At 57.3% G+C, this 27,846-nt stretch overlaps 3 protein-coding genes across 7 annotated transcripts; 1 reads left to right on the forward strand and 2 right to left on the reverse strand.

The window, feature by feature from the left end:
* Positions 1–89: 89 nt before the first annotated feature.
* On the reverse strand, positions 90–2,871 carry SELENOM (selenoprotein M). The gene is made up of 5 exons (XM_068990137.1): positions 2,657–2,871; positions 1,144–1,179; positions 912–946; positions 474–552; positions 90–396 (listed from the first exon to the last, which is right to left on the reverse strand). Exons 1-5 carry the CDS (start codon positions 2,774–2,776, stop codon positions 238–240), a joined length of 429 nt encoding a protein of 142 aa, XP_068846238.1. The 5' UTR covers positions 2,777–2,871; the 3' UTR covers positions 90–237.
* Positions 2,872–11,162: 8,291 nt separating this feature from the next.
* On the forward strand, positions 11,163–20,985 carry INPP5J (inositol polyphosphate-5-phosphatase J). 5 transcript variants are annotated; one of them, XM_068989819.1, is made up of 13 exons: positions 11,163–11,267; positions 13,142–14,307; positions 14,642–14,758; positions 14,870–14,978; positions 15,190–15,306; positions 15,844–16,019; positions 16,774–16,885; positions 17,026–17,135; positions 17,281–17,464; positions 19,649–19,786; positions 19,944–20,021; positions 20,148–20,252; positions 20,476–20,985. In XM_068989819.1, the coding sequence occupies exons 1-13, from the start codon at positions 11,163–11,165 to the stop codon at positions 20,983–20,985; spliced, it is 3,027 nt and encodes a 1,008-aa protein (XP_068845920.1). The 5 variants fall into 5 exon arrangements, with proteins under 5 accessions (XP_068845920.1, XP_068845922.1, XP_068845921.1 ...); XM_068989821.1 differs by having other exon boundaries at positions 13,142–13,200; XM_068989820.1 differs by lacking the exon at positions 15,190–15,306.
* Positions 20,986–22,296: 1,311 nt separating this feature from the next.
* Positions 22,297–26,753, reverse strand: PLA2G3 (phospholipase A2 group III). The gene is made up of 7 exons (XM_068990316.1): positions 26,240–26,753; positions 25,058–25,190; positions 24,681–24,815; positions 24,085–24,380; positions 23,297–23,477; positions 23,071–23,187; positions 22,297–22,510 (listed from the first exon to the last, which is right to left on the reverse strand). The coding sequence occupies exons 1-7, from the start codon at positions 26,751–26,753 to the stop codon at positions 22,297–22,299; spliced, it is 1,590 nt and encodes a 529-aa protein (XP_068846417.1).
* Between the last annotated feature and the right edge of the window lie 1,093 nt (positions 26,754–27,846).

Genomic DNA, 27,846 nt, shown 5'->3' on the forward strand with positions numbered 1-27,846 from the left:
TCCTCCCCCGCCGCAGCAAAGAAAGAATCGAGTCTCAGTTAAGGCGGAAGGGGATTTAGTGGAGCTGGGGGGGGGGGGGGAAGAGAGAGGGGTTAGGAGGGACCCCCCCCCAATTCCATCCCTGCCGGCTCGGGGACGGGGCGTCGGCCCTCAACGAGGGAGGTGCTCCCGGGCCGCTGAGCGCTTCATTCTGTCCCCAGGGCTCAGGCGGGGGGTGGGGGAGTGGCGCCCCCAGACCTACAGGTCTGCGTGGTCAGGAGTGCCTCCGGCGGGCCTAGCGGGCGCCCGAAGGTACTCCGGGGGCACAGGCTCGTCGGGCGACGCCTTGCGGTAGAAGCCGAGCTCCTGCACCAGCGCGTTGATCTCCTCGCGGGTCATGTCGCTGAGTGGAATTCGCTGAAGCCGGAGACGGGCGGAGTCAGGGCGCCGGGCCCCGCCTCCCCCCGACCCCCTCCCGCCTCCCCAGGCCTCACCTCCAGTTCCTCAAAGCGGTGGCCCAGCAACACGAGCTCTGGGTCGGCCCCCGGCAGGTGTTTCATCACCAGGTTGTGGCTGCAGACCATGTTAAGGCGGATAGTGATGGGCAGAGGCGGGTGGGGTCTCCCGGGGGCCTTGTCGATGTGGACACTACTTGCTCTGCCCAGGTAGGGCAAGGATCCTCATTTACACATGAGGAAATTAGGGTTCAAAGAAGAAGGCCTCCTCTCTGTTCTCGGGTCTGTGCCAGTCATACCTAGTCATTTTCTCTTGCCAACCCAAGACCACCTCGGAATTCGCGGGGCAGCTCACTCTCAATCAGCCCCACTTGTCAGATGAAAACCATTCATCATCTGTCTCAGTGAAGTTAAGTGGAAGGAGATTCTGGAAGATCCCCTCCCTCTCCTCCCTCCCCTAGAACAGAAGGAGGATACTAGAGTGGGATGTCCTGGGTGACGAAGGCCTTCACCTGCAGAGGAACCAGAGCATCAGGCCCCAACGTCCTCCAGGTACCAACTCGGAAGCCCAGTGTCACAGAGCAAGTCAGGCACAGGCTCTTAACTCCCAGCCCAGGGACCCTCCCCCATCCAGTCACTGGGACCATGCTGCCCACCCCTCAGAAGACTCAGGGAGGACAGAGCTGAGGACTCCTTCCTTCAAACTCACCTCCTTCAGGCGATTAAGCTGTCATCCTCCACATGTCTGGAGGGGGACAAAATGGGATAGGTCAGGAGCCTTTCACATCTACCCTCACCCCCATTTTACCCTCATCCCCCAGCTAGGCTGGGGCGGGCTGTGGATTACGCCCTGGAACAGAGGTTCGCAAGATGTGGAGATGGAGACAGAAAGGGAACTCTGTGCGGATAGGGAAGCTGAGGCCTACCCACACCAGAGGACAAGAGGAGCAAAGCCAGAGGCCTGAAGGGCACTTACCAGCCTGGGAGCTCTTGCCCGCACATCTTACTGATGGTTGTGCCTGTGTGCTAAAGTCACTTCAGCCATGTCCAACTCTTTGCAACCCTGTGGACTCTAGCCCACCAGGCTCCTCTGTCCATAGGATTCTCCAGGCAAGAATACTGGAGAGGGTTACCATTCTCTTCTCCAGGGGATCCTCCCAACCCAGGGATCGAACCCTCATCTCTTGGTATCTCCCGCATTGGCAGGTGGATTCTTTACCACTGGCACCAGGTTGACCCAAGAGAAATGATCACCCTACTCCCCTCAGGCAGTAGAGACCTAGGCCTGGCTTGTGGCCCCAAGAACCTCAGGGTGGAGGCCGACCAGAAGGAAACATCTCAGATCTTCCCTGGGAGGCCCCATTAGAGATGCCTACCATCTGGTCCCTGCCTCAGCCCACGCAGAGCCAAGCCAGCCCTCCCTGCCACCTGCGGCCTAGCCCTACAGACCATCTGGTTGCTTCCCCGAGAGGCCCCTCCCATACTCCCTGAAGGGGAGCTAGCTCCCAACGGGAGTCCAGACCCTAGGACTACCATTCTTGTCCTCTTCAGTCCTTCTTTCTCCTCCCCCTCCACCCCCCCACTGCCCTCCCCCCACTTTTTTTTTTTTTTTTTTCAGGGAGAAACCTAAAGCCCAGAGAGGGTCTGTGCCGATCCAAGTCACACAACCAGACAGGGACTTTGGCGGGGCATTCCCTGGCAGGGGAGGGTGGAGGGATTCCTGAGGAACAAGTGTTGGTAAGGCAGTGAGGCAGTTCCCAGCCCCCTGCCCTGCGTGGCAGAGAGGCTCCCAGAAGGTCATCCCTCCCCTCCGGGGAAAGAGAGAGAGACCAACCGGAACTGGGGTGGGGAGGAATTCCAGGAAAAAAGAGGAGTGGGGCGGGGGAGGGGGGGTGGAGGGGGGGAAGTTGGGCTCCAGAAGGCAGATTTGGGAGTCACTAGCCAGAAGTTAAGGGACAGAGCCAAAGTGTAGGGGCCCGTTGTCCGGCCAGATGGGGCGCTAGGGAGGGGTTCAGATTTCCAGGCCGCAAGATCGGGTGTCTGGGGCTTCCACGGTGGGTGCTGGGGCGTTCTGGGTCTGGGAAGTGGGAGGGGCAGTCCCGGGTCCGAGGGGAACGAGGGAGTCGGGAAAGTCCTGTGCCAGAACGGGCAGTGATTGCAAAGTTAAGGAGTCACGGAGCTTAGGGGCGGTGGTCCTTAGGCTGGGGGGCCGCCGCACTCACCTCTACCCGGGCTCGGGCCAGGCCTTGTAGACGGCTCCAGTCGGGCCGGAAGGTGGTGGTGGCGGCCGCGACTGCCGCGAGGAGGAGCAGCAGGCGCGGCGGAGGCAGCGGGAGGTGCATTGAAACCCGGCCGAAGATGATCCGCAAGCTGGAGGTGAACCGCCCGGCCGCTGCGCCACGTCTGGCCCGGAGAGCTGGCCGGGTCCCCGCTGGAGGTCCCGCCCCGTTAGGGACCACGCCTCCTGCTCTCGGTCTCCGCCCAGGACCTGCGTGGGGGCCGCCCGCGCGCTCCCGGCGGGGTTTGGGCTTCTCTCTGGCCCGCAGACCGTTACTTTCCGGGTCCCAACAGGGTCCACCCTCCCTCCGCTGACCGACAGGATGGATGCTCCGACTGGATGCATCCAGACAGTGCCCCCGTACGCCGGCAGAGGGCGCAGGCGGCAGGCGCACGGGCACCGGAGTTTCTGGGTCAGACACCCGACTGGAAGATGGGGAAACTAAGGCCTGGGGAATCCTTGTTTGTGTGTTGTTTTTTGTTTGTTTTGTTTTTTTTACTTCTCTAGATGAGATTCCGGAATGGATTTTAATTTCCTGGGCAAACGTTATGGCGATGGGAATATTACGTCGGAGCTGGGAGGATAAAGGGAGGATAATACACATGAGAGTGGAGAAGGCAATGGCACCCCACTCCAGCACTCTTGCCTGGAAAATCCCAGGGACGGAGGAGCCTGGTGGGCTGCAGTCCATGAGGTCGCGAAGGGTCGGACAAGACTGAGCGACTTCACTTTCACTTTTCACTTTCATGCATTGGAGAAGGAAATGGCAACCCACTCCAGTGTTCCTGCCTGGAGAATCCCAGGGACGGGGAGCCTGGTGGGCTGCCGTCTAGGGGGTCGCACAGAATAGGACATGACCAAAGCGACTTAGCAGCAGCAGCAGCACATGAGAGAGCTCTTTAGAACAGTACCGTCACAGCACCTCAAAAAGGCCCAATGATCTCCTTTTTACAAGTTAGGAAACAGGCTCAGAAAGGTAAGACGATTAAATTGTAGGTCTTGGATTTGAACCCAAAACATTCCCGTGTTCATGCCACCAAGACAAAGACGACTAGATCAGGATGTCACTTCCCCTCTTCAAGCCTCAGGCAGACGTTGTGCACTGGTTGCAGTGCTTTTTTCCCACCGAATCTGGACTGGAACTCAGAATTGTCAGCATCCAGCCAAGGCTGCATTATGGCTTTCACGGAAGCTGGGTAGTTTTGCCTTCCTGGGCCCCTTCTTTTATTAAAATATCTTACATTAGACATTGGAGGGACTACCCTGGTGGTCCATTGGTTATGAATCTGCCTCGTAATTAAAGACAGCACAAGTTCAATCCTGACAACTAAACCCATGTGCCACTAGAGAGCCTGCTGCCCCAAGGAAAGTTCCCTAGTGATTGCGAGGAAGATGCCACGTGATGCAGCTAGATAAACATTTTTAAATTGAATTTTACAACTCCTTTGATCTTAAAAGAAATTAATATAATTCAGGCTAGGTTCATTATTATTCATTCATTTTTTTCTTCCGATTTAAAAAAAATTAAAATTAAAACATTTTTGTGGGCCCCGAAAAGTATGATGGGCCATAGACACTGAACCTCATGGATAAGTCAGGTCTGCCTAGAGCCCTTCGTTCATATCGTTACCTCCCATTCACTGACTTGATTGTGAAGATATAATAGGCTTAGGGCTGTTATTTAATATTCATTGTCCATAAATACATGAGGACACAGTAAATATAATTGGTTCTATCCAGATTATTGAAATGATAAGCTATGTCTAACACTGTTTACTGCTGTGAAAGTGGGAATTCATCCAAGCTTTCTGAAAGGCAACTTGACACATTAAATCAAAACCCTAAAAATATTTTTCCTACCCAGTATTACACTTCTCAGAATTTGACCCAAAGTAATCTTGAGAGAGGGAATCAATGGCTAGGTTAAAATGTTTATCAAGACACTGTTTACAATGGTGAAAAACGAGCTTGGACAGAAGCATGTCACAGCAGGGGATGAGATAAGTAAATGCTGGTACTTGCTTAGGTTGGGCTTCCCTGATAGCTCAGTTGGTAACGAATCTGCCTGCAATGCAGGAGACCCTGGTTCAATCCAGGGAAGATCCCCTGGAGAAGGGAGATGCTACCCACTCCAGTATTCTTGGGCTTCCCTGGTGGCTCAGCTGGTAAAGAATCCTCCTGCAATGCAGAAGACCTGGGTTCGATGCCTGGGTTGGGAAGATCCCCTGGAGAAGGGTAAGGCTAGTGAAGTGAAGTTGCTCAGTCGTGTCTGACTCTTTGCGACCCCGTGGACTGTAGCCCACCAGGCTCCTCCGTCCATGGGATTCTCCAGGCAAAAATACTGGAGTGGGTTGCCATTTCCTTCTCCAGGGTAAGGCTACCCACTCCACTATTCTGGCCTGGAGAATTCCATGGACTATATAGTCCATAGGGTCGCAAAGCAGAATCAAGCGGTTGTTTAAAATGATGTGGCATAGTGTTGAATGACATGGAGAGTGTTCACAGTTATGGTGTTAATTTTTTTTTTAGCTCTAAAACAGTAATATCAGTTGGGAATTGTGATGCTCCAGGTTGCAAGTCACAGAAACCGCAAGTTAAATGGGCTTAAATGATAAATGGAATCTCTTGGTTCAAATAACAAAATAGTTCAGGGAGGGAGGGCTTCAGATGAGGTTTGATCTGGTTGATAAAGTCACCAAGGCCTGATCTCTTTCCATTCTGCTTTCCATAACATCGGTTGTCCTTAGCACAGTTATCTGCCTGGTGTCAAGATGACTGCCAGCAGTAATCAGGACCACTACAGACTTCTTCACTCATCTAATCAAGGGGAAATCTTTTTTTTTTTGTAAACTCCTCAGGAGAAAAAACAAACTTTCTTTCCCAAAAGCCCCCAGCGAAAGTTTCCTGTTCACTAGGTCCATCCATGGTCCAATCAAGTGGCTGGAGAATGGGAATGCTCCCTGACTTAACTGTTTGGGATCCGTTCCTGAAGGCCGTCAAGGATATGAGCTGCAAAGGATGTTGCGGTAGCAGCAAAGTAGCCAAAAAATTGTATAAAATATGTGTATATAAATATATATCCTAGACCAAAACACAAAGTCTGGAAGGAAACAGCCCAGGAAATCAAAACGGTCATCTCTTGGTACTTGAATCTATAGGTGAATTTTTTTCCCTCCTTTACAGTATTTTTTCTGTAGTAAGTATGTATCACCTGAACACAAACAGTAATCTTTGTTTACAAAACAAAGTGGGTTCCCACTACCCCACACCATACCCCAGCAAGGGCCCCAGACTGGCTGAAGCCAGAGGCCCCAGGGAGCCTGTGGCTTTTCCGCTGACAGAGCCAAAGCTCGGTGCCTCGTGGGCCCACACTGTTCACTGGACAGGTGCCACCAAACCACTCTCGTTGCATTAACCTGGACACTGTGGTCTCTGGAGGGGCCGGAGCCTGAGCTGCTGCGTGTTGACTAGCCAGCTAGTGGAACCAATGGTAGAGACGCTGGGCACAACAGTGCCGGGAACATTCTGGCATCGGCAGCCACAAGAGGCCCAGGTTCTCCCAGAACAGATCTCTGCTCGTAATCCACACCGTGTGTGGCAGTCTGGAATCTAGGCCAGCAGGCTTCCTCAGGTGGGGCTGGTGCTGGGGTTTAGACTGTGACAATGCCAGGCTCAGACAAGGTCAGGGTCAGTTCTTAGCCTACGGCCACATTCAGAACTGAGGCTGGGGCTGGAGTCCAGGCTCAGTCAGTGACTGGGATTTGGTCTCAGTGACTAAGTCCAGCGGTCAGCCTTTGGCCAGTTCAGTGCACAGCTGTGTGACCAAGGGTCAGGGCTCAGCCTGTGACTAGGTTCAAGACTCAGCCTGCCACCAGGCCAGTTAATGACCAGACTTGGGCCTCAGTCTCCACTTGGACTTGGGACCCAGTCTAAAATCAAAAGTTAGTCTGGACCAAGGTTAGAGTTCAGTCTGTGACTATGGCTTGGTCTTAAGCCAGGATCAGGGGTGGATCTGGGTCCAGAATAGAGGCCTCAAGTTGGGATCAGGCTTAGTCAGGCTTGGATCAGCCTCAGTACTTGACCAGACAGAGTCAGGGCTCAATCTAGAGATGGGGTAGAGGCTCATTCTTAGTGTGGGATCGGGGCTCAGTTAACACCAGATTGGGCTCAAGTTGGACCTGGGATCAGGGCTAGGATTTAGTCTGGCTCTGTGCTCTGTTCTGAGCTCTGATAAAGATGTTTCCAGAGACCTGGGAGCTGAGGGCAGGTCAGCATTGCAAGAAAGGAGGGCCCCCAGGCAATCTTCCGCGGCTGCATTAAACCTCTTCTTGCTTGCTGAAGCCGGTTCTCCTAGAGCCTTCTAACCTACATGGCTCTGCTGCCCGAGATCCCCTCGCACCAGAATAAAAATAGCCGCTCACTTCAGAGCAGCTGACAGCAGTGCCAGGCTGCCTGGGAGGAGGGGGAACTGAGGAGAGGGAGGATGGATGCTTGAGCTGGGCCCTAGCTGTGTGACCTTGGGAAAGTCACTCTTCCTCCTAGAACCCCTTTTTGAGGGCCAGGGTGGGACGTGAGGATGCCACCTCCCCCAGAGGGGACGCAATATAACATGTGGCACTCGGTATCAGTAGGTAACTCAGGAGTGAAGCCTTGGGAGGAGAAATGCTCCAAGCCCAGTATACTTCCTCCTCCAGGAAGCCCTCCCTGATGCTTACCTCGTCCACCTTCCCACAATACTCCATAGCATCCTCTACATCTCAAATAATTTCTCAACTAGTGGCCTTCCTTACAGTGGGCCTGGGTCAGGTGATCAGGGAGCCAACCAAAGGTGGATAGACCCTTCTGTATCATTACCATCCTCAGGCACCCTGGGAGGTGGATTGAGGAAGAGGAAGAAGAAAGTCTCTCCCTCCCTTCCCTGCTTCCGGGGGATTTACTCTGAGCCAAAGGGCCATGTGGGCACATGTCCATCCTTTCCCAGCCAGAGCCTGGCACACTCCGTATATTTGCACCTGCTTCTCTCTCTGCTTCCCAGGGCATTTCTTCTCTTTTCAGTTTGGCAACACAGATTCTCCTCCAAAGAATGGGTTCACAGCTTCCTGGTGGCTCACTGATAAAGGATCCGCCTGCCGGGTCAGCAGACACAGTTCGATCCCTGGTTGCAGAAGATCCCGCATGCCAGGATGAGGGGATGGGTGTGGTGGGGAGGGGCGAACTAAGCCCGGTAGCCACAACTACTGAAACCTGTGTGCTCTAGAGCCCACCACAACCACAGAAAGGCCCGCGCAGCAACAAAGACTCAGCACAGCCAAAATAAATTATAAACAAATTTTTTAAACTGATGTGGCTGAATCTTTTTTTTTTTTTCCTAAAAAATGAAAGGGTTCAATGGGAACCTGTGTGGGGGAGAATTATCCACCATCTACCTGAGAACCCCATGCCCTGTCCCCTCCTGGCTGGGTAATCCCTAGGGGGACTTCTTCCTCTCTCAAATTGGGATCTGATTACCAGTCTCACAGGGTTACTATGGAGTGATTGAGCTAATGCATCAGCCACCTCCTTCCTGTCCCTGACCCAAACAGCCTAGAGGGGAACACTAAGATTCCCAGGGGGGCAGGACAAGATGTACTCTCTGCCTTGGAACACCGCCCCCTACCCCCAGGAGTGAAGGATGGGAGCTGGGAGCCAGGAGGTGCCTCCGGAGACAGCCGTCTCCAGGGGGGCGGTTCTCCCTGGCAGCTGCCCCCAGCCTGCCGCCCTGAGCCCCAGAGCCTGTTATCAACCTCCTTAGTCATCACGCCAGGAGCTCAAATATAGCTTTTACCCCGTTCCTTTCTCAGCCGGGGTCCGCCCCCCACCCCCTTCCTGTGGCAAGGCCATGTCTGGGTCTCAGAGAATCTTTTCCTTCCCCTCCCCAGGAGGACAACTATGTGGGGTCTGTTTCGTCATCCGCCAAATGTGCAGGTGGGAAGAGATGGTGGTGGTGGTGGTGGCGATGGTAACTCCAGGGCAGCTACCTTCACCGAGAGCTTGCTTATGCCGGCTGTTGCTGCTGCTATTTCGTCACTCGGTCGTTTCTGATCTTTGTTACCCTATGAACTGTAGCCCACCTGGGTCCTCTTTCCATGGGATATTCCAGGCAAGAATACTGGAGTGGGTTGCTGTTCCCTCCTCCAGGGCATCTTCCCAACCCAGGGACTGAACCTGCTTCTCCTGCACTGAAGGCGGGTTCTTTACCATTGAGCCACCTGGCAAGCCCTGCTTGTGCCGGGCTCTGTGCTAAACCCTTCATATGTATGACATGGTCGAATTCTCACAGCAACCTTAGCAGGTAGCTCCTGTTTTTAGTCTGCATTATACTCAAAATCTGAGTGACTCTCCAGGTCAGTCAGTGGCAGAGCCAGAAACAGAGTCCTCTGCAGAATCTGAGAGATGGTGGAGACCGTGCAGAGGACCTCTCTGCACGCTTATTTATTTGCCTGACATTTGCCTGGCTTTTCAAAGGTATCGATGTCCCTGTATCAGCCCTGGTGGCTGAGCCTTAGGACTGGTTCCTGGGACCCGGATCTGTCCTCTATCACTTCCAGGGTTGCAACAGAAGCCAACTACTCCTGAGGGCCTCAGTTTTCTCATCTGTAAAATAGAAGTCAGAGGGCTAGGCAGGGTAGGTTCAAAATTCCTTTCCATTTCTAGCAGGCTGAGCATCACCACCACCATCTCCGCACTCACCTCCTCCCTCATTGCCACCCCATCTTCACCTCCAAGTCCACCACCACCTCGTCTTCCGTCAACATAACAGCCCCCAACGCCTCTCCTGCCCACATCTCTCCTCCGCTTTTACTATAACCCTCGTCACCGGCTCTTCATTCCGCCCCCTCCACCATCACCAAACTTTGCTATCACCTCTACTGTTGCCATGACCATCACGTCCACTATCCCTTCTATCACACTACCCATCCCATCACTGTCGTCACCTCATCCCCTGCAACATCACTGGCGGTCCTCCCCTTCCATCATCATAACTGTGGGCGGTTTCCTCTCCACCCCTGCAGTCACCACTGTCATCACCTGCCCCATCGCCACCCAAAGACAACCTTTCTACCCCAGGACCCTACTGCAGCCTGGGTCTCTGCCTTTTCAAATTCCAGCCTCACGGAGACACTGGGCCCAAACTCAGACTAGACCCAGAGATAGCCAAGCGGAGACGGGAAACCCATCCAGGAGAGGGGAAGGGAGCATCTGTCCACATGACCTTTTTGCAGGGCGCCACACGGGCCCGTGAGGACACAGAAGGCACTGGTGGCCAGCAAGGAGCTCTGGGCCCAAAACCGAGCATTTTCTGCCTAAACGGAGTGAGAGCATTCCTTTCTAAGCAATCTAGCAGTTCTGGAGGGACGGAGATTTCAGGGACCGCTTAGCAGACAAGAGTGAGAGTGGGGAAGAGGCAGAAGCAGAGCCCACAGCCATATCTGCCCACATCTGAGCCTTGTCACTCGTCCACACTTCTCACTGATTGATTGGTCCATCCATTCAACCAATACTTCCCTAGGTGTGGGAGAGACAAGGCCCTGTGCTGGGTCCTGGCCAAAGAAGTTCCCAGGCCTGTTTTTGACCCTCTCACCATCTGTTTCCCACCGCTTGGCCTTTCTCCACCCTAGTCCCCTTCCCCCAGAAACCCCAATTGGCTCTTTTGGGTCACAGAGGCAGCTCTCTGTCCTCTCTGAGACTCAAGGGACCCCCCCAGCTCACCAGATGACCTTGAGAAAGTCCCTCTCCCAAGCCACACCCAGTGAGTCCTGGAGAAGGAAAGCTGAGAGGAGCCCCCAGGCCTGGAGGTGGGGACAGGCGGCACGTTGTCTACAGAAGAGGAGGGGCCGGTGTTGAGGGTGAGATGGCAAAAGGGCTCCAGTTGCTGGAGCCTGAGCGTCTGGCTCTGGGATGGGACGGATAGAACCAGGAAGGGGGCCGGGCACCCGGGCCTGAAAATGGGGCAAAGGTGGGGGCCAAGGCAAGCCCTGAGTTGGCAGGGAGTCAGGAAGGTCACAGGATCAGGGCCAGGACCCCGGTGTCTCCAAGGCCCTGGAGAGGGGGCTGATCCTTTGAGTTACCTTACCCTCAGGTATGTCAGCGCCCCTCCCTTGAGTAAGGGCTGGCCAGGCCCATTGGAAGGAGGGTGAAAACAAAAAGAGAGCTTCCACTATGCTCGGACCTGTGCCAGGCCCATGGGCCCACTCCCCACCCTTTCCTCTCCTACCAACACCATTCCAGGTTCAGCAGCCCATCCCCAGGGGGTAGGCCACCTTGCCCGACCACCTCTAGGTTGGAAAGTGGGTCCCTGTGCCTTTAAATTCTCAGCAGGTTGAACCAACTGATGACATCACTGGTTCCCGGGGAGCGGAGGAGCTGGAGCTGGAGCCGGGAGGGAACCTGGGGCTGCCTGGGCTGCAGACATGGAGGGCCGGGGCATCGGTGGCAGCAGGAGGCCAGGGACCCGGGCTGGCCTGGGCCCCCTGCCCATGCCCCATGGGATTTCACAAACTGGGGCACCCTCCAAGGTAAGACCCCTAAAGCTAGTCTTGCACATTCCTGATCCTTGGTCCCACACCCCACACACATTGCAGGCACCTTGGTGCCCCCAACTGAGGGGCTGGCATTCTCCTCTGCCCACCAAGCAGGGACTGGGCAAACAGGGTACCCTAGGGTCTGAAGGGGTAGCGATGGGATACCCAGAGAGAGATGGAGTTAGCCATCTCCAGGACCCTATGGGAGAGCCCTGGACTGGGTATCAGGGGACCCAGCTGTGCTTCAGCTTTGCTGTGTGACCTTGGGCAAGTTGCTGGTCTTCTCTGAGCCAATGCAAAATGAGGAGGCTTGTCCGTGAAAACTGAAACTGTGACATCTGGGATGTCTAACTTGTTAGTACTGGAGGCGGTGTGGTGTTTAGGTGGGGTGTGGAGTGGGACACTAGAAACCAAGGAAGATGCCCAAAATGCAAGCCTCAAAGAGCTGAGTTTGGGGACAGAGGTGGAGACAGTTTCAGGTTCTCTGAACCGAGAAGGACGCGGGATACAGGCAGAACTGCATCTCTGGAGGCAGGGATGGGGCCGCCCCAGGGTGAGTGCAAACCTTCATCTGCCCTCCCTGGCAAAGGACACTTCATCCTGACTTCTGGAGACAGGGGCATCAGAAACAGGACAGACGGGAAAGGGAGAGGGCCTCCCTTCTGGGCCCAATGCCCCCAACTCCACTGCCAGACAGGAAGAGGGTACTTGCTGGCCTGCTTTCCCAGGTGAAGTGACGAGGGTAAGAGGGTACAACTTGCGCACAGACGTGTGCCACCAGGATCAACAGAACCCTAGACTTGCTCTGGATTTGAAATCACACTTGGGAGGATGGACAATTCTCTGGAGCTCAAATGCAATCCTAGCAAATGAGCTCAGAAATGCAGAGAGGTGAGACCGGGCTCCCCAGGATCAGTGTGGCCACAGACCCTTCACCAGCTTCCTTCACTTTACAGACAGGGAGACAGAGGCCCTAGGCAGGGAAATGCTAGCCTACGGGCACACAGAGCTGGGGTTGGGGTCAGCATGGCGAGCCCCAGCAGGGCTCTTGCTCCTGCAGGAGATCTGGGAACAGGTGAAGAGGACAGAGGGGACTGTGACCGAGGAGTTGGGGATGTTTGCCAGAGGAGAACATGAGGGTTCCTGGGTACAGTGGAGGAAGGGGGGCTGTTTAACAGGCTGGACCCAGGATGTCCAGAGTGGGCAGACCTGGGGGGTCAGATCAGTAGCCCTTGGCCAGGAGGGCAGCACGGACTGTAGGGGGGGTGGGGCAGTGCTCAGGGAAGCTGGCTTCAGCCCCCCAACATTCCAGGGTGGCGAGGGAGCAGATGCCAGCCAGGAGGTTAAGGGGAGCCCTCAGGCCCAGGCTTACACTCTGCTTCCTGAAAGTCGGGGATTTTAAACTCTGCTTCTATGAAAGAGGTATCACAGGTGAGAGAGGGGATAGTTTTCCGTGTCCCGTTTCCTTTAAAAGAGAAACTGATTCACAGCAGAATCAATTGAGGTGAGAAATTTAGGAAGAACTTCCTCAGAAAGATATGCCTTTTCTAGCTAGACAGAGTCTGCTCGGATCTCTGTGAAGTGGAGGACTGCTTAGGGTTGGTTGATCCTGAGCCTTTGCCCGGTCCTATACAAGATGGGGGTTTCCCAGGTGGTACTAGTGGTAAAGAACCCACCTGCCAATGCAGGAGACGTTGAGATGCGGGTTCGATCCCTGGGTCGGGAAGATCCCCTGTAGGAGGGCATGGCAACCCATTCCAGTATTCTTGCCTGGAGAATTCCATGGACAGAGGAGCCTGGCGGGCTACAGTCCATGGGGTCGCAAAGAGTCAGACATGACTGAGTGACTTATCACGCACGCGTACAAGATGGACTCACGTTTTCAGCTCCCAGCGAAGAAGTCAGCCCCAGTGCCCTTGGAACCACGGTTGGCTCTGACGCCTGTGGGGCCACGAGCAGCAATTCCGCCTTCCTCAGAGGGCCCAAGGCTGGCTCTGGCGTCTCCCCGACCCATCTTGGCTCCAGCGGCCACCCCTGGAGGGCAGAAAACAGCTCCTGCCCACCGCTGCTCCGGCCTAGCTCCAACATCAGTGGGCCAGTTGGTGATGTCTGCCTCGGCTGGGCCGAAGCCTCCTCCTGCGACCTCAGGCTCAGTCCTGGCTCCGACGTCCCTGGGGCAGCTCCTGATGTCTGCCTCAGCTGGGCCAAGGCCTCCCTCAGCTACCCCGATCCCCAGGCTGGCTCCATTGTCCAGGGACCAGAAGCAGGTGCCACCTGCCTCCATGGGACCCAAGCCAGCACTGGCTGCTTCAGGCCTGAGCCTGGCTGTGACATCTGAGAAACAGCCCCCACAGCCCCCCTCCAGCCCTTCCCCAGGGCCCAGTCCGGTTCTGTCGCCATCTCAGGAACAGGTCCTGGCTCCAGCATCCATGACGCCAGCCCTGGCCTCCACAGGATGGACACCAGCTAAACAGAGGGACGCTCCAGCCCCTAGACCTCCGCCCCATTCTGAGGGGCATCTCCCGGCCCCAGCTCAGGCATCTAGTGCTGTGGGCTCCCCATCCTTGATCCAAGCCCCCCCAGATCCTCGGGTCTCCCCCTCCTTCAGAGCCCGGCCTGAGGTCCCCCGCAGCAGCCCTGAGGATTCTGTCTTGCCCCGGCCACCCCAGACCCTGCCCCTGGATGTGGGCCAGGGTCCTCCAGAGCCTAGCACTCGCTCCCCGGGACTTCTGTCCCCCACATTTCGGCCAGGGGCCGCCTTAGCCCAGACTGTGCCCCCACCTCTGCCCAAGCCGCCTCGGTCTCCCAGCCGCTCCCCCAGCCGGTCCCCCAACCGCTCCCCAGGTGTCCCCCCAGCTCCTGAGATGGCCCTCCCCAGGCCTAGCACCCAGGGTGCCGGGCCTGGTGAGCGGCAGAGTCCCAGCCTTCAGCCCAGAGAAACTGCAGTCCCGGCGACCACCTCCTCTTCTACACCCACCTCCTCCTCCTCCTCTTGGTCAGCCCAGCCCACCTGCAAGAGCGACCCTGGCTTCTGGTGAGGGCCTTCTCCCGAGAGGCTGGCTGCCAGGGCTTGGGCTCTGAGGTTGGGCCCTACTCTGCTCCAGCTGACCCCCCTGAGGAAGAGTCCCTGGGGGTGTGAGACCCACTCTGGGACCCTCAGGAGACAGCAGTCCCCTCGGAAGGGACTTGCCCACCCCTGCCTCAGTTGGTCTCCCCTGGAGAGTCTGGTGGGAGGGGTCCTGGGCCCACGGTGGGTCCCCCTGAGGGCATTCACCCGCAGCTTGTCTCCCCATTAAGAGCCCTGTGGGAGGGAGCTTGAGGGTAAGGGGTGGCGCCCAGTAGTAACCCCTCCCGTCCCCCATCCCCAGGATCACTGTGGTCACGTGGAACGTGGGCACCGCCATGCCCCCCGACGATGTCACCTCCCTTCTCCACCTGGGCAGCACCAGCGGTGACAGTGACAGGGCAGATATGATCGCCATAGGGTGAGGGGCAGGGCAAGCAGACTCCCTCCCAGCGCCTTGCCCATGGGAGCGGCTCCTAGGGCGCGCCCAATCCGAACACCGCCTCCCATCCGCCCCCCCTCCGCCCCCCAGGTTGCAGGAAGTGAACTCCATGATCAACAAGCGGCTCAAGGACGCGCTCTTCACGGACCAGTGGAGCGAGCTCTTCATGGACGCTCTGGGGCCCTTCAACTTTGTGCTGGTAACGCCTCCCTCAGCCGCCCCCCGGGGAGGTGGAGCCCCCTGGCTTCCCAGCGCTAGCTCCGCCTTGACTCACTGCGGGGCCCGCTGAGCCTCCGTGGCCGGGTCTCTGAAATAGGCGGATGGGGGAGCAGACCCCTAAGGACCGGAAAAGGCGAGGGCAGCGTGGGAGCCGCGTCCCGCCGCCCAGCCTCCTCTCGCCTCTGCTGCAGGTGAGCACCGTGCGGATGCAGGGCGTCATCTTGCTGCTGTTCGCCAAGTACTACCATCTGCCCTTCCTGAGGGACGTGCAGACTGACTGCACGCGCACTGGCCTGGGAGGCTACTGGGTGAGCGTGGAAGGGGCCTGGGAGGGACCAGGGACCTAAGGGGTCTGTAGATTAGTCCCCGGCCCCCAAGCAGTGGCAACATCCCCTCCCCAAACTCCACCCCTTTCTCTGAGATCTGCCTCTCCCAACCCACCGCTCCCTCTCCTTTTCTAGACCCCGCCCCTGTCTATAAAACTTTCCTAGGTGGCAAAGAGGTCAAGAATCAGCCTGCCAATGCAGGAGACACAGGAGATGAGGGTTCGATCCCTGGGTCGGGAAGATCCCCTGGAGTAGGACATGTCAACCCACTCCAGTAATCTTGCCTGGAAATTTTCATGGACAGAGGAGCTTGGCGGGCTGCGGTCCGTGGACTTGCAGAGTGGCCCGTTTCTATTCGCACCACTTTCTAGTGTTCCATTCCTTTCCTTAGAACCCACTCCTCTCCAAGCCTGCGCCAGTCCTGAGCCACACCCGCTGACCAGGCCCACCCAAACCCCGCCCCAGGGCTCACCTCCCTGCCTAAGCCCCGCCCACAACCCGCCCAACCTGTCTCCTCAGGGCAACAAGGGTGGAGTGAGTGTGCGTCTGGCTGCCTTTGGGCACATGCTGTGCTTCCTGAACTGCCACCTGCCGGCCCACATGGATAAAGCGGAGCAGCGCAAGGACAACTTCCAGACCATCCTCAGCCTCCAGCAGTTCCCGGGGCCTGGCGCTCAAGGCATCCTGGATCACGAGTATGGGCCTCTCAGAGCTTGGGTGGGGCTAGTGGAAGAGGCTGGAGAAGGAAGTGGCAACCCACTCCAGTATTCTTGCCTAGAGAATCCCGTGGACCGAGGAGCCTGGTGGGCTGCTGTCCATAGGGTCGCGCAGAGTCGGACACGACTGAAGTGACTGAAGTGGAAGAGAAGTGGTAGGAAGGCCCTGTAGGGAGAGGCGGGGCCTATGGGGCGGAGACCACCCACACTACGTCTAGGAACCGGAATGCGGGAGGGCGTCCTTCATCCGCCTGAGATGCAGGAGACCCCGGGTTGATTCCTGGGTCGGGAAGATCCTCTGGAGAAAGGATAGGCTACCCACTCTAGTATGCTTGGGCTTCCCTTGTGGCTCAGCTGGTAAAGAATCCGCCTGCAATGTAGGAGACCTGAGTTCGATCCCTAGGTTGGGGAGATCCCCTGGTGAAGGGAAAGGCTACCCACTCCAGTATTCTGGCCTGGAGAATTTCATGGACTGTGTAGTCCATGGGGTCACAAAGAGTCGGACACGACTGAGTGACCTTCACTTTGATCGGGAAGTGGATGGATCCTGCAGGATGGATCTTTGCTGAGGGGCAGAACCTTGCTGGGAGTCAGAACCTGACAACTCACCCAGCCCCCGGTGTCATCACTGGGAACAACTACCACTGTCAGGTTGGATGGAGGCAGAGAAGATGGAATTGGGCTCTTCTTCCCATGGACCCCGCTGACCACCCCTCCTCCCTTCCCGGAACAGCCTCGTGTTCTGGTTCGGAGACCTGAACTTCCGCATCGAGAGCTATGACCTGCACTTTGTCAAGCTTGCCATCGATAGTGAGCAGCTCCACCAGCTCTGGGAGAAAGACCAGGTGGGGGAATTGCAACCTGTACCCCAAACCACAAGCACACAAAACACGCCCTAGGACCACCTGTACCCTAGGTGACAGTCCTTGCCCTCACCTGCTCTGCCCAAGCTCTTGTCCAATTCTCTGCTTCTGGACCCTCACAGCTCAACATGGCCAAGAACACCTGGCCCATCCTGAAGGGCTTCCAGGAGGGGCCCCTCAACTTTGCACCCACCTTCAAGTTTGATGTGGGTACTAACAAATATGATACCAGGTGAGCTCAGCCCCAGGATGAGAGGTGGGGGTGCGGGCTGAGACAGCATAAAGGGGATAAAGGAATAAGGATAAAGGAGAGGAAATGGGATCAGGGGGGCTCGACTCATGGCCCCTGATACTCAGGTTACTCCTGCCCATCGCAGTGCGAAGAAGCGGAAGCCAGCCTGGACAGACCGTATCCTGTGGAAGGTCAAGGCTCCAGGTGGAGGTCCCAGCCCCTCAGGAAGGGAGAGCCACCGGCTCCAGGTGACCCAGCACAGCTACCGCAGCCACATGGAATATACCGTCAGTGACCACAAACCTGTGGCTGCCCAATTCGTCCTGCACGTGAGTCCTGGCCTCCCCTCATGACATCCCCAAACCCAGCTCAGCATCCCACTGCCCATGGGTAACCCCAGGCCCTCACCACCATCCGCTTATCATAACAGACTGGGAGTGGGATTGTGATCTCCATTTTTAGATGAGAAAAACCCTGAGGCTCAGAGACACAGCATCCGTTTCCTGGGGTCACATGGTTAACAAAGGGAAGAGTTAGGATTTGAACCCAGGCTAGGCTGATTTAGAAGAGGATGTCTTTTCCATTCATTTCTAGCTCTCCTTTTCCAAGAAATGGTTAGGGCAATTGTGTTGAAATTCACATATTCAGTAAGATGAGCAAACTCAGAATATATACTCAAATGCCATGTAGTGTTCATTCACATTCACTTATTATTTATTTACCATCTTACCGTATGTGGTGGGGAGAAGGAGCAGAGATATAGAACAACATACAGCTAGACTCTGAATAGTTACTATAAAATTTAGCTTTGCGTTTAGGATTGAGGCCCCTACTTGCGAAAGTAAAGAGGGGAAATCCAAGAATGTCAGAACTGGATCTTAGAGATCGTGTGATCCAACTCTGTTTTTTGTTTGTTTGTTTGTTTTTTCCAGGAAAACGGAGGCTCTTAGTGGGGTAGGCATGAGCCCCAGGTCACACACAGGCTCAGTGGCACAATAGGGTGGAGCCCACTTTCCAGCCCTGAAACCCAACTCTGGGCTCTCCAATTCTCTTGATCTGATAAGATGGAGCCCAGAAAGCCAGAGAATATTTTCCCAGCTAACTTTGTCATATGATCAGTCGGCTGGACAGCAGCCAGTGTCCTCAGCTAGGAGTGGAAATCTGCCTATGTCTGGCTTCCCATGACCTTTGGTAAAAGCCTTGAATGTGAGGTTTAATCCCCAGTCAGGGACCTCACCTTGAGAACCACTCTTTTTGGGTGCTCTATCCTGCATTCTTTATCTAGAACTCTCCCTTATGAAACCTGTTGTGTGCCTCCTCACCTCCTCCTCTGGCTTTGCGCCTGAGCCTGTGTAGGATATGTCAACGTGTCACCCTTTTGAATGTCCTGGTAAGCCCCAAGGAGGTCCACATTCTCCTCCTGGTTTCACTGATGAGGGAAACAGAGCCTCAGGGAACTTCAGTCTCTTACCCAAAGCAGCACAGAACAGGGCTCAGCAGGAGTTTTGACCCCGCAAGGCCCTGGAGGGTGTTTCCAAGACCCCAGCCTGGCCACCCCAGCCTGGTTCCTGCTATCGGGAACCCAGGGGCGGGGAGAGGAGGTGCTGGTTTCTTCTGAAGCAGCTTGGCTTAGAAGCTGAGGCGGGGAAGAAAGTGGAAACCAGATAAACGGGAGCCAACAAAAGCCTGAGGCTGGCACCCCCTGAGTCCTTCCCCAAGGGACAGAGCTGGAGCCAGCACCCTGGCCACCTGCCACCCCAGCAACCTCATCCCCATGGTGACCCCCCGATCAACCCGGGTGACCCTGGGAAGAGGAGACTCATGGTTATCATTTGTCTCCATGGACTGGTAACAAACAAGTTCATAGTGGTCCCTTAGTACAGGAGGGGAAGCTGAGTCTCACTTAGGGTGGCTTGGGACTTACCTGAGGTCATGAGCAGGTTAGTAGCAGAGCCTAGAAGGTCTTCAGGCTTCTTCCCAGAGCTCTACTTGCCAGCTCAGGGGTGTTCAGTTTAGCCCAGAATATCCAGGGCATCGTGTCTCCTTTGTTAGTGTATAAGTGAGTCCTTCACTGAGCACCTACTGTATATGGAGAAGTATATAGGGTGCTTTATATGGTATCTCGCTGAATCTGCAGAGCAAGCCCAAGAGTTAAATGTGAATGTGATCCATCAGAGTTTACAGACAGGAGCCCAGGGATTCAGAGAGGTCAAGAAACTCACCTCGGGTCACACTGCATGCCTGTGGCAGAGCCAGGGCCAAACCCACAGTCTACCAAGGGTCAAAACTGTGTTCTCTTTCACTCCCCACAGAGGCTAAGGACAAAAGGCCTGAGCTGGGAGGCAGGAAGCCTGGCATTTATCCTGGGCCTGCTTCTCCTCCTGTTTCCCAGTTCATGTAGCGGTCTCAAAGGCCCTTCATCTCAGCCTATTTGTGCTGACTCAGGCCCAAGGGATCTAGGTGCAGAGAATGCTAGAGGGTCTCCTCTGATCTTGCCCCCTGCCCCTGGGCAGTTTGCTTTCAGAGACGACGTACCTCTGGTACGGCTGGAGGTGGCAGACGAGTGGGTCCGGCCAGAGCAGGCCGTGGTGAGATACCGCATAGAGACGGTGTTCGCCCGCAGCTCCTGGGACTGGATCGGTTTGTACCGGGTGAGAAGGGCAGGGGCGGTCAGCAGATCGGGGAGGGAACTTGGGGCCTGAAAGGGCAGCCAGGGACCCATACGGGGCTTCTCCAGAGTTTTATGTCACCCAGGGAGGCTGCTAGGGTCACCGTTACGGGTCACGGTCCTGATTGCTCTCGCCGCAGGTGGGTTTCCGTCACTGCAAGGACTACGTGGCTTATGTCTGGGCCAAACACGAGGATGCGGACGGGAGCGCCTACCAGGTATTTAAGGGGAGAGGGAGAGTGGGAGGAAGCCCTCATTGCCCTTGGGGGCTCAGGATTCAGTTTCAGGGGTCCTGAGGCTGCCTCCCTCACCACAACCTGGGCCTAAACCTCCCGACCCACCAGGTGACATTCAGTGAGGAGTCACTGCCCAAAGGCCATGGAGACTTCATTCTAGGTTATTACAGCCACACCCACAGCATCCTCATTGGTGTCACTGAGCCCTTCCAGGTGAGTGCTCCTGGCTGCAGGGTCTGGGGCTGGGGGTGGGGAGGTGGCGCCAGAAGACTCTTCACTTCCTCTAGAGCCTCTGCGTTCTCTGTGAGCTCTACAATGGTCTGACCTTCCTGGGCCTTCCAGGGGAGGGCGGGAGGGGCTCCCAGAGGCCTCCACAGCCGGTTAGGGAGTTAGGGAGAGGGGCACCCCAGTGAGCAGCCTCGCTCCCCCCACCCAGATCTCGCTGCCTACCTCGGAGCCGACCAGCAGCAGCACAGACAGCTCGGGCACCAGCTCGGAGGATGAGGATGACAGCACCCTGGAGCTGCTGGCACCCAAGTCCCGCAGCCCCAGCCCCGGCAAGTCCAAGCGGCACCGCAGCCGGAGCCCAGGCCTGGCCCGCTTCCCCAGCCTCGCCCTGCGGCCCTCTTCCCGGGAGCGCCGGGGCACCAGCCGAAGCCCCTCGCCCCAGAGCCGCCGCCTGCCCCGGGCGGCCCCCGATGGGGGCGGTGATGGTGGCAGCCGGGGCAGCAGTGAGGAGGGGCCCCCTGGGCTGCCGGGGGCCTGGGCCTTCCCACCATCTGTGCCTCGAAGCCTGGGCTTGCTGCCCGCCTTGCGCCTAGAGACTGTAGACCCTGGTGGCGGTGGCTGCTGGGGACCTGATCGGGAGGCCCTGGCCTCCTCCGGGAGCCTGTCTCCCAGCCCCCAGGGTCGGCAGGGGCTGGAGGAGGGGGGCCTGGGGCCCTGAGGGTGGGGAGGGCGGGCAGGCCCAGGGGGCCCCCACTCTGCCCCAGTCTTCTGCAAACCCGCCTGCCTCCCACCTGCCGCTGCTCCAGCTTCATCTGCACCTGCCACTCTGTTCTGGCCAGGGGTGGGCCCCCACACTCGGTCCCGGCACCTCAACTGTGACAATCAGCAAAGCCCTATCCTGGCCCCCATCTGGAATGGGGGGTGGAGCAAACCCAGAGGTCATTGTTTAGGAATTAAATTCTCTAGCTTCTCTCCCAACTCCTTCCTAATTTGCTAGCAGTCTGGGGTGGGGAGCAGGTGGTCGGAGGAAAGGACTACAGAGGCGAGAGGATGACAGGTCTGACAGTGACTAGGCACCAGCTGTATATGTTACACATGCCAGCTCCTTTAATCGGCACCATAAGCCTGAGTTGTGGCACTGAGTTCAGTGCAGTTCTTAGCCCCGTTTCACAGATGAACAAACTGAGGCCTCCAAGAGGTGCTATGAACCTTTGCAAATCAGTTATCTAAGTGCAGTTTGGCTGGGTGTTGGAGGGAGAGAACATTTACTGGGTGCTGAGTGCTGTCTGGGAGTTGGTTCACTTAATCCTCAACAACCCTATGAGGTAGCTGCTGTCTACACCCCCGTTTCTCAGAGGAGGAAACTAAGGCTCAGAGTGAAGGAGGTCTCTTGCTCAAGGGCATAGGGAAGATCTGAATTTAGGTTTAGGGCAGAAAGAATGGGCCAAGACTGGGCTGGGAAGGGCATAGCAGCTGTTAATAGAAGGGGTCCCCTGAGGAGGAGGGGAGTTAAGAAGCCCCTCTCTAGCTCCCCCATCCTGTACTCAGACACAGGCACTTCTGTGACATCCCTCCTTCACCACCCTCTGCCCCTAGACCTCAGCAGGCAGGCTCTGGGGTTTTCCTGGACAACTCTTTTGAGATGTGTGTTAATTTCACAACATGGACATAAGTGTACCTCCTCCTGGTACCTCCTGGGGCTTCTGCAATGTTACCCTCTCCTCTTTCCCGTCTGGTTGTTAACTCCCTGGGAAGGCCCAAGCTTGGGGCAGCAGAAGGAGCCTCCTGAATACCACATCCAAGCACAGAGAGGTTGTGTCACCAGCCCAAGATCACCCAGCACAGCAGGAGACATGGTCCAGCATTTGGGCCTTGGCCCCTCCAACCCTACCCATGCGGCCCTCTGTCTGTCCACAAGAGCCTGTCCACACTTCAGTCTCACAATGGAGGGGAAGCTGAGACCCGCCCCACCGCAGGGCCCAGCAAAGCCCTGGGTCCGATCTAGTGCCCAGGAGAACAAGAAGTGAGGTCACTGGTTCCAGGGTTTCCGCTGCCCTTTGGGTCTTCCAGCTCCTTGGGTCAGCTGCAGGCACCGGTCGTAGAATGACGTGGGGGCCTTCGGGTGCTCTGAAGGCCTTGCCTGCCTGTGGTGAGTGCTCGACCCCTGGAGCTGGCGTCGCCTCTGCTGAAGTTGCCGCAGGTGCCAAGCTGACACTCTTATGGCCCTGGGGTCACTGGAACAGCTGTGGGGACAGAAGAGGGGGACAGGGGGTCATAGCTGGCAAGAAACCCACCCTGCTCTGCACACAGGGCAACCATGGCCCAGAGAGGAGCCAAGGATGGGGCTGGGGTGGGGAGCGGTTACACTTAGCAGGGGGCAGAACAAACCTAATCTGGTACCTAGAGGCTGGGTTCTGCCCTAGATGACTGCAGAAGCCTGGGCCACTGAGCCTTAGTTTCCCTACATATGAAATAGGAAAAGTAACAAGGAGGTGGTTTTGAGGATCGGAATTTAAATGAGACTGTGGCTTAGGAGGAAGAGTTCAGGAGGTGCTTCCCTACCTGTTCTGCAGGCCTTGCCTACACACGTCACACACACCACGCCCTGGTGTCTGCCTCCATTTCGCAGGTAATGAAACGGAGGTGTGGACAGGTGACTCAGCTGGCAAGGTCACACAGGAAGTAGATGACGTGGGCCCCTGACCCGCTCCATCACCCTCTCAGCCCAGGTGCATAAAGAGGGGAGAGGCAACCCACCCACTTGGAGAAGTCCCACGTCCCTCCTGGCCCTGCCGTCACCTACTCTTTGACCTCAGCACAGTCCAGCGGAGGGGCCAATTTGAAGCAGGTCATTCCCAGCAGCTCCCGAAGCATGATGGCACCCACGGGTGGGTTGTGGAGCCTCAGGAAGCGGGCCAGCCTGAGGGCAGAGGCAGGTTCAGACTGGGGCAGGGCCTTTCCAGCCTGGAGTCCCTTCCCGGTGCCTGGCAACAGGCAGCCCACCCGCCAGAGGTGCGAGCAGGCCTCACTGGCGTGTGCAGTTGCAGTGGAAGAGGGGGTCCCAGGCGCTGTTGAACAGCTGGAACTTGGTCTCCTGGGGCCCGATCTGATGCTCACACCGGTCCAGGTGGCGGAAGCTGCGGCAGGCCTGGTGGACACCTGGAGGCAGGTGCAGTGGTGAGGGGAGCCCCGTCCCACATTGAGGTCTCACTGGTGCCCGCTGCCCTCTGGCACAGGCTCAGTCCCACACACACAGCGTCCCTTCATCTCCTGTCCTCTGTTCTCTCAGAGTGCTTCACATGTAGAGGAGACACACACACACACACACACACACACACGGAGCAGTGCTGCCATGGCGGAAGCCCAGAAAGGTAAGAGTGCTCAGAAGAGGTTTCCTGGAGGCAGAGGTGCTAAGCTGATGTTGAAAGAAGAAGACTCAGGGAGAATGCCCCTGGGAACAGGAGCGGCATGTGCAAAGGCCCAGTGGCAGGAGAGAGCAAGCAGCTTCAGAGGAAACAAATGCAGTCTGTGAAGCTGGAATTTTGACTGGGGAGTAGGGTTTGCAGGACCAGCACCCAAAGTGCTGGAGGACCAACACCCTGGGTGTTGGATCTCCGTGGTGGGGGCTCAGTGGGGAGCCCCCTGGTCAAGACTGCAGCTTATGAAAATCCCTCTGGCTGTAGTGTGATTTGACAGGTGAAGTTGGGAGTCGCTGGAAGGAGTTCAGAGCAAGAAAGGAAATAACACAGGGTCCCCCCAACCCCACACAGAGGCTCCTCTTTACCTCAGGTGCCCCCAAAGTTAGGTTAGGTTCTGCGCTCACCCTGAGGCCCCTGGAGGCCTGGATCGGTGACTTCTAGCTGGACTCTGGGGAGCATGGCAGGCTCAGGGGAGGCCACAGGGGCCTGGAGGGCTGTGGCCTTGGCTTGACTGGGGTGCCTGGACTCTCTCTGCTGTGCTGGCCACTTCTGAGGATGCTGCATCAGCTGAGGCTGGCTGGGGGCTGTGTTCTGGGGGCTGGGAGTTGAGGGGATGGCAGGGGAGCTCCAAGAGGCATTGTAGAGGGTCCTGGGCTGGAGACGAGCGAGGGGCACAGAGCCGTACCTTCTACACCTGGGAGGCAGCACACGGTGGCATTGGTCACTCAGAATCGTCCCTCCCAGACGGCCCCAGGCTCATCTCCATGGAGATCAGGGCTCTTCCAGTCCCATCCCCTCAGCCCACAGCCCACTGGGTTGTGCGGGGCACCCAGGGAATGTCTGTGTCCTGGGCCCCCACCCCCTCCCTGAGGAGAGGACAGGGAGGACAGGATGAGACATGGTTCCCTGGAGGATGGACATACAGACCGGCAGCCTTGGAGCCCCAGCTCCCCCACCCTGGCTGGGAAGGGGGTCAAAAGGGGAAGCAACGTACCCGCCCCACCAGTACCACTCCACACAGGCCTCCTGCTCCTCCAGCACAAAGCAAGGGGTCGCCAGCACGTTGAAGAAGACCACGCCCACGATGTCGGAGACCGAGTCCCGCTGGTTCTGCAGGCACTGCTGGAACCTGCCCCAGAGCCGGCGCTCAGTCCCCGGACCTGGCTCCTCTCCCAGACCACCCAGCCACCACTACCAGACAGGTGACGTGAGGTCCGAGCATCCCACGTCCTGTTAAACCTCAGCTTTCCCACTGCACAGGGGAGTCTGGCTGGCTGATCCTTTGGGACTCTCTGGAGCCCAGACTCTGCACCCAGTAACTGGATAACCCCACCCTGAGCTCCCAGCCCTCCCTGCCCACCGCTAACTAACCTGGCATCACAGCTGCAGTGGGAGATGGTGTGGAATCGGTAGTTCCGGATGCCGTAGTTGTACTGGAAGGGTGAGACCGTCTGGGGGCAGTGGTCATGTTCCTGGCAGCAGAGATCAGGGCCCTCGAAGACCCCTGCAGGGAGCAAAGGGGGCACTGGCTCAGCAGTCCCAGGACTCTGGGCACCACATGCCAGCTCTGCCCACATGGTGTCGGGAGCAGAGACACCTCTGTGTCTCCCTCTATGGGACTCACAGTTCCAACACTTGAAGAGAACACCCCGGTACAGCCTCTGCTGGGCAACGTCAAGTGCCAGGGAGCCCACCCAGGAGCCCTTGTCCATGGAAAAATCTTTCTCAGGTGAACAGGTGTCTGCCTCTAGAGTTCTCAGGCTCGCATCCCAAGTAAAACTGCAAAGTTCCGAATGTGTGTGAGATGGGATGGCAAACAGTAGGGTGCAACCTCACTGGCGCGATGAGGCATTGTCAGGATGCCAACCTGCTCCAGTGTAAGCGCCAAGTCCTCCCCCAACCCTCTGCACGTAAGCGCAGACAGCTGGACCGAGAAGTGCAAAAAAGCCATGCGTGCTTTCCACCACCCGAGCAATAACGCCCTTTACTGAGCATCTTCCAAACGTCTGGCACTTCCCACCCCAGCACACAGCAGGCCTGGGAGGGAGTTATCACTTTTACTGTACAGGTTCAGAGAGGGGAAATGACTCACTCAGCTTGGAAGGACTAAGCTGGGATTTGAACCCAAGCCTTTGGGTCTCCTCGTCCAGTTGGCTGGGCATCCTGAGCCCATAAATCCTCCTCTTGGGTAATGGCTTTTTGGCTCAGCCCAACCCATGGGCACAGTCCATGGGGTCGCTAAGAGTTGGACACGACTGAGCGACTTCACTTCCACTTTTCACTTTTCATGCATTGGAGAAGGAAATGGCAACCCACTCCAGTGTTCTTGCCTGGAAAATCCCAGGGACAGCAGAGCCTGGTGGACTGCCGTCTATGGGGTCGCACAGAGTCGGACACAACTGAGCATGTGCGCACGTTTTCCAGATAAGGAAACTGAGGTTCAGAGTAGCTAAGTCACTCCTTCAGGACATGCAGCCTGGGAGAGTGGATGCCAGGGCTAAAGCCTGCGCTTCCTCCCCCATCAGCCACCCAGTCCACACCCCGAGGTCTCACCCAGCTCCGTGGAGTTCCTGGCGGAGTCCCCGACTCCACACCACAGCGTGCCAGGCACAGTCCAGCCCCTCTTCACCCGCTGGTGCCGAATGCCAGGCTCTCCACTCTGCCCTGCTGCTCGCTTCTCCCTGGTCCCCGCTGGACTCTCAGCAGGCCCTTGGCAGGCCTCCCACTGGCTCTGAAGGATGGCCAGGGCTCTCTGCAACTCAGGTCCAGGGGTGTGGATGAAGGAGCCCCGGGTGAGCTCACCAGCACAGAGCTCACGGAAGGCTGCAGTGAGCTCTGGCTCATCCTGCCGGCTGCACACCTGCAATCTCCCGTGCCCATCCCAGCGGGCATGGAACAGAGCTCGTCCCTGGACATCCTTGCCCAGGAAGCTCAGGGATCCCAAAGGGATGCTGGCGGTGGGCCTGACCAAGTGGCAGGAGGTGGTGCGCAAGTGCAGGGCAGGGGAGCCTCCCGGAACCACCCCCAGGAAGCTAAGCACCCTCAACAGTGCCACCAGAACCCCCATCCTGCCCTTGCCCAGCCAGACAAAGCCCTCGGGAAGCCTACCCTGGTGGGCCCACGAGGCAGCAACTCTGCAGCCGCGGAGCGGAAGCGGGGGCCCAGCCGAGCCGGTGCTGCGGCACCAAAGAATGGAGCTTTGGGAAGAGTAGGAAGGAGGCTGGAGTATGAGGTGATCCGGGGCTTGTAACCGAATCCGCCGGCTAGGCAGGCCGCTGATTGGCTGAGGAGTACACTTGCCGGGGCCCACGCCCCCACGCAGCCGGGGTTTCTCCTCCACGCCTTTCAGTCACCTGCCGCTGCCGGCCCAGCCCTCCTGGATGGGGACGGTAGGAGCCAAAGCCCTGGGACCTGGGGGAGGGGGACAGGAGGGATGTCTGCGTCTCCCTGGGTGCGGGAGGAGTGTCCAGGGGCTCAGAGGAGGCTCCTGAACTCGCCTCATCACCCCGCCTCAGGGATGGCTGCCACGCCCACCTCCGCGAAGCTGGCGGAAGGCCACGTGGCTCTGCCAAAGCTGGGTAAAGGAGACGAGGGCAGGGCTGGGGCTCTGTGGCACCCCCTCGCCCGGGAGCTCTGAGGCTTCCGGGAAAGGGAGCATCCATCCTCCGGCCGGTTGGGGTGCTCCCCCTTCCCAGTCCTGGTTCTAGGAAAGGCACTCAGCACACTCAGGGAACAGAGTCCCAGGCCTCCCCCTTCCTGGACTCCAAGCAAAAGCGTGGGCCAGTAGCAGCCCTCCTGGTCTGATTGACGGTGTAGACACAGCCACCGAAGACTTTGAAAGCAACTCTGGGCTGGGCCGATACTTGGGCTTGAGGAGACGGAGGTCCCAGAGGTGGACCAGGGGGCTGGGTCTGCAAGCACGTCCATGCTCGCACTGCACTCACCTGGGGACACGGCAGGCCATCCTGTGTCTGTGTCCTGCAAGAGACCCGGGTGGACCCTCCATCAGGGAGGGGCTACACCCAGCGGATGTTCCTGTATCTCAAAGCTGATGTGTGATTCAGCTTCCAACCAACTGGGAAAGCTGGGTACTTACAACCCACGTGCAGATGAAGAAACTGAGAATCAATGAGGGTGAGGAAACCTCAGCTGACAGTCAG

Source organism: Capricornis sumatraensis, chromosome 17, assembly GCF_032405125.1.
Source record: "Capricornis sumatraensis isolate serow.1 chromosome 17, serow.2, whole genome shotgun sequence".
Taxonomy (NCBI): domain Eukaryota; kingdom Metazoa; phylum Chordata; class Mammalia; order Artiodactyla; family Bovidae; genus Capricornis; species Capricornis sumatraensis.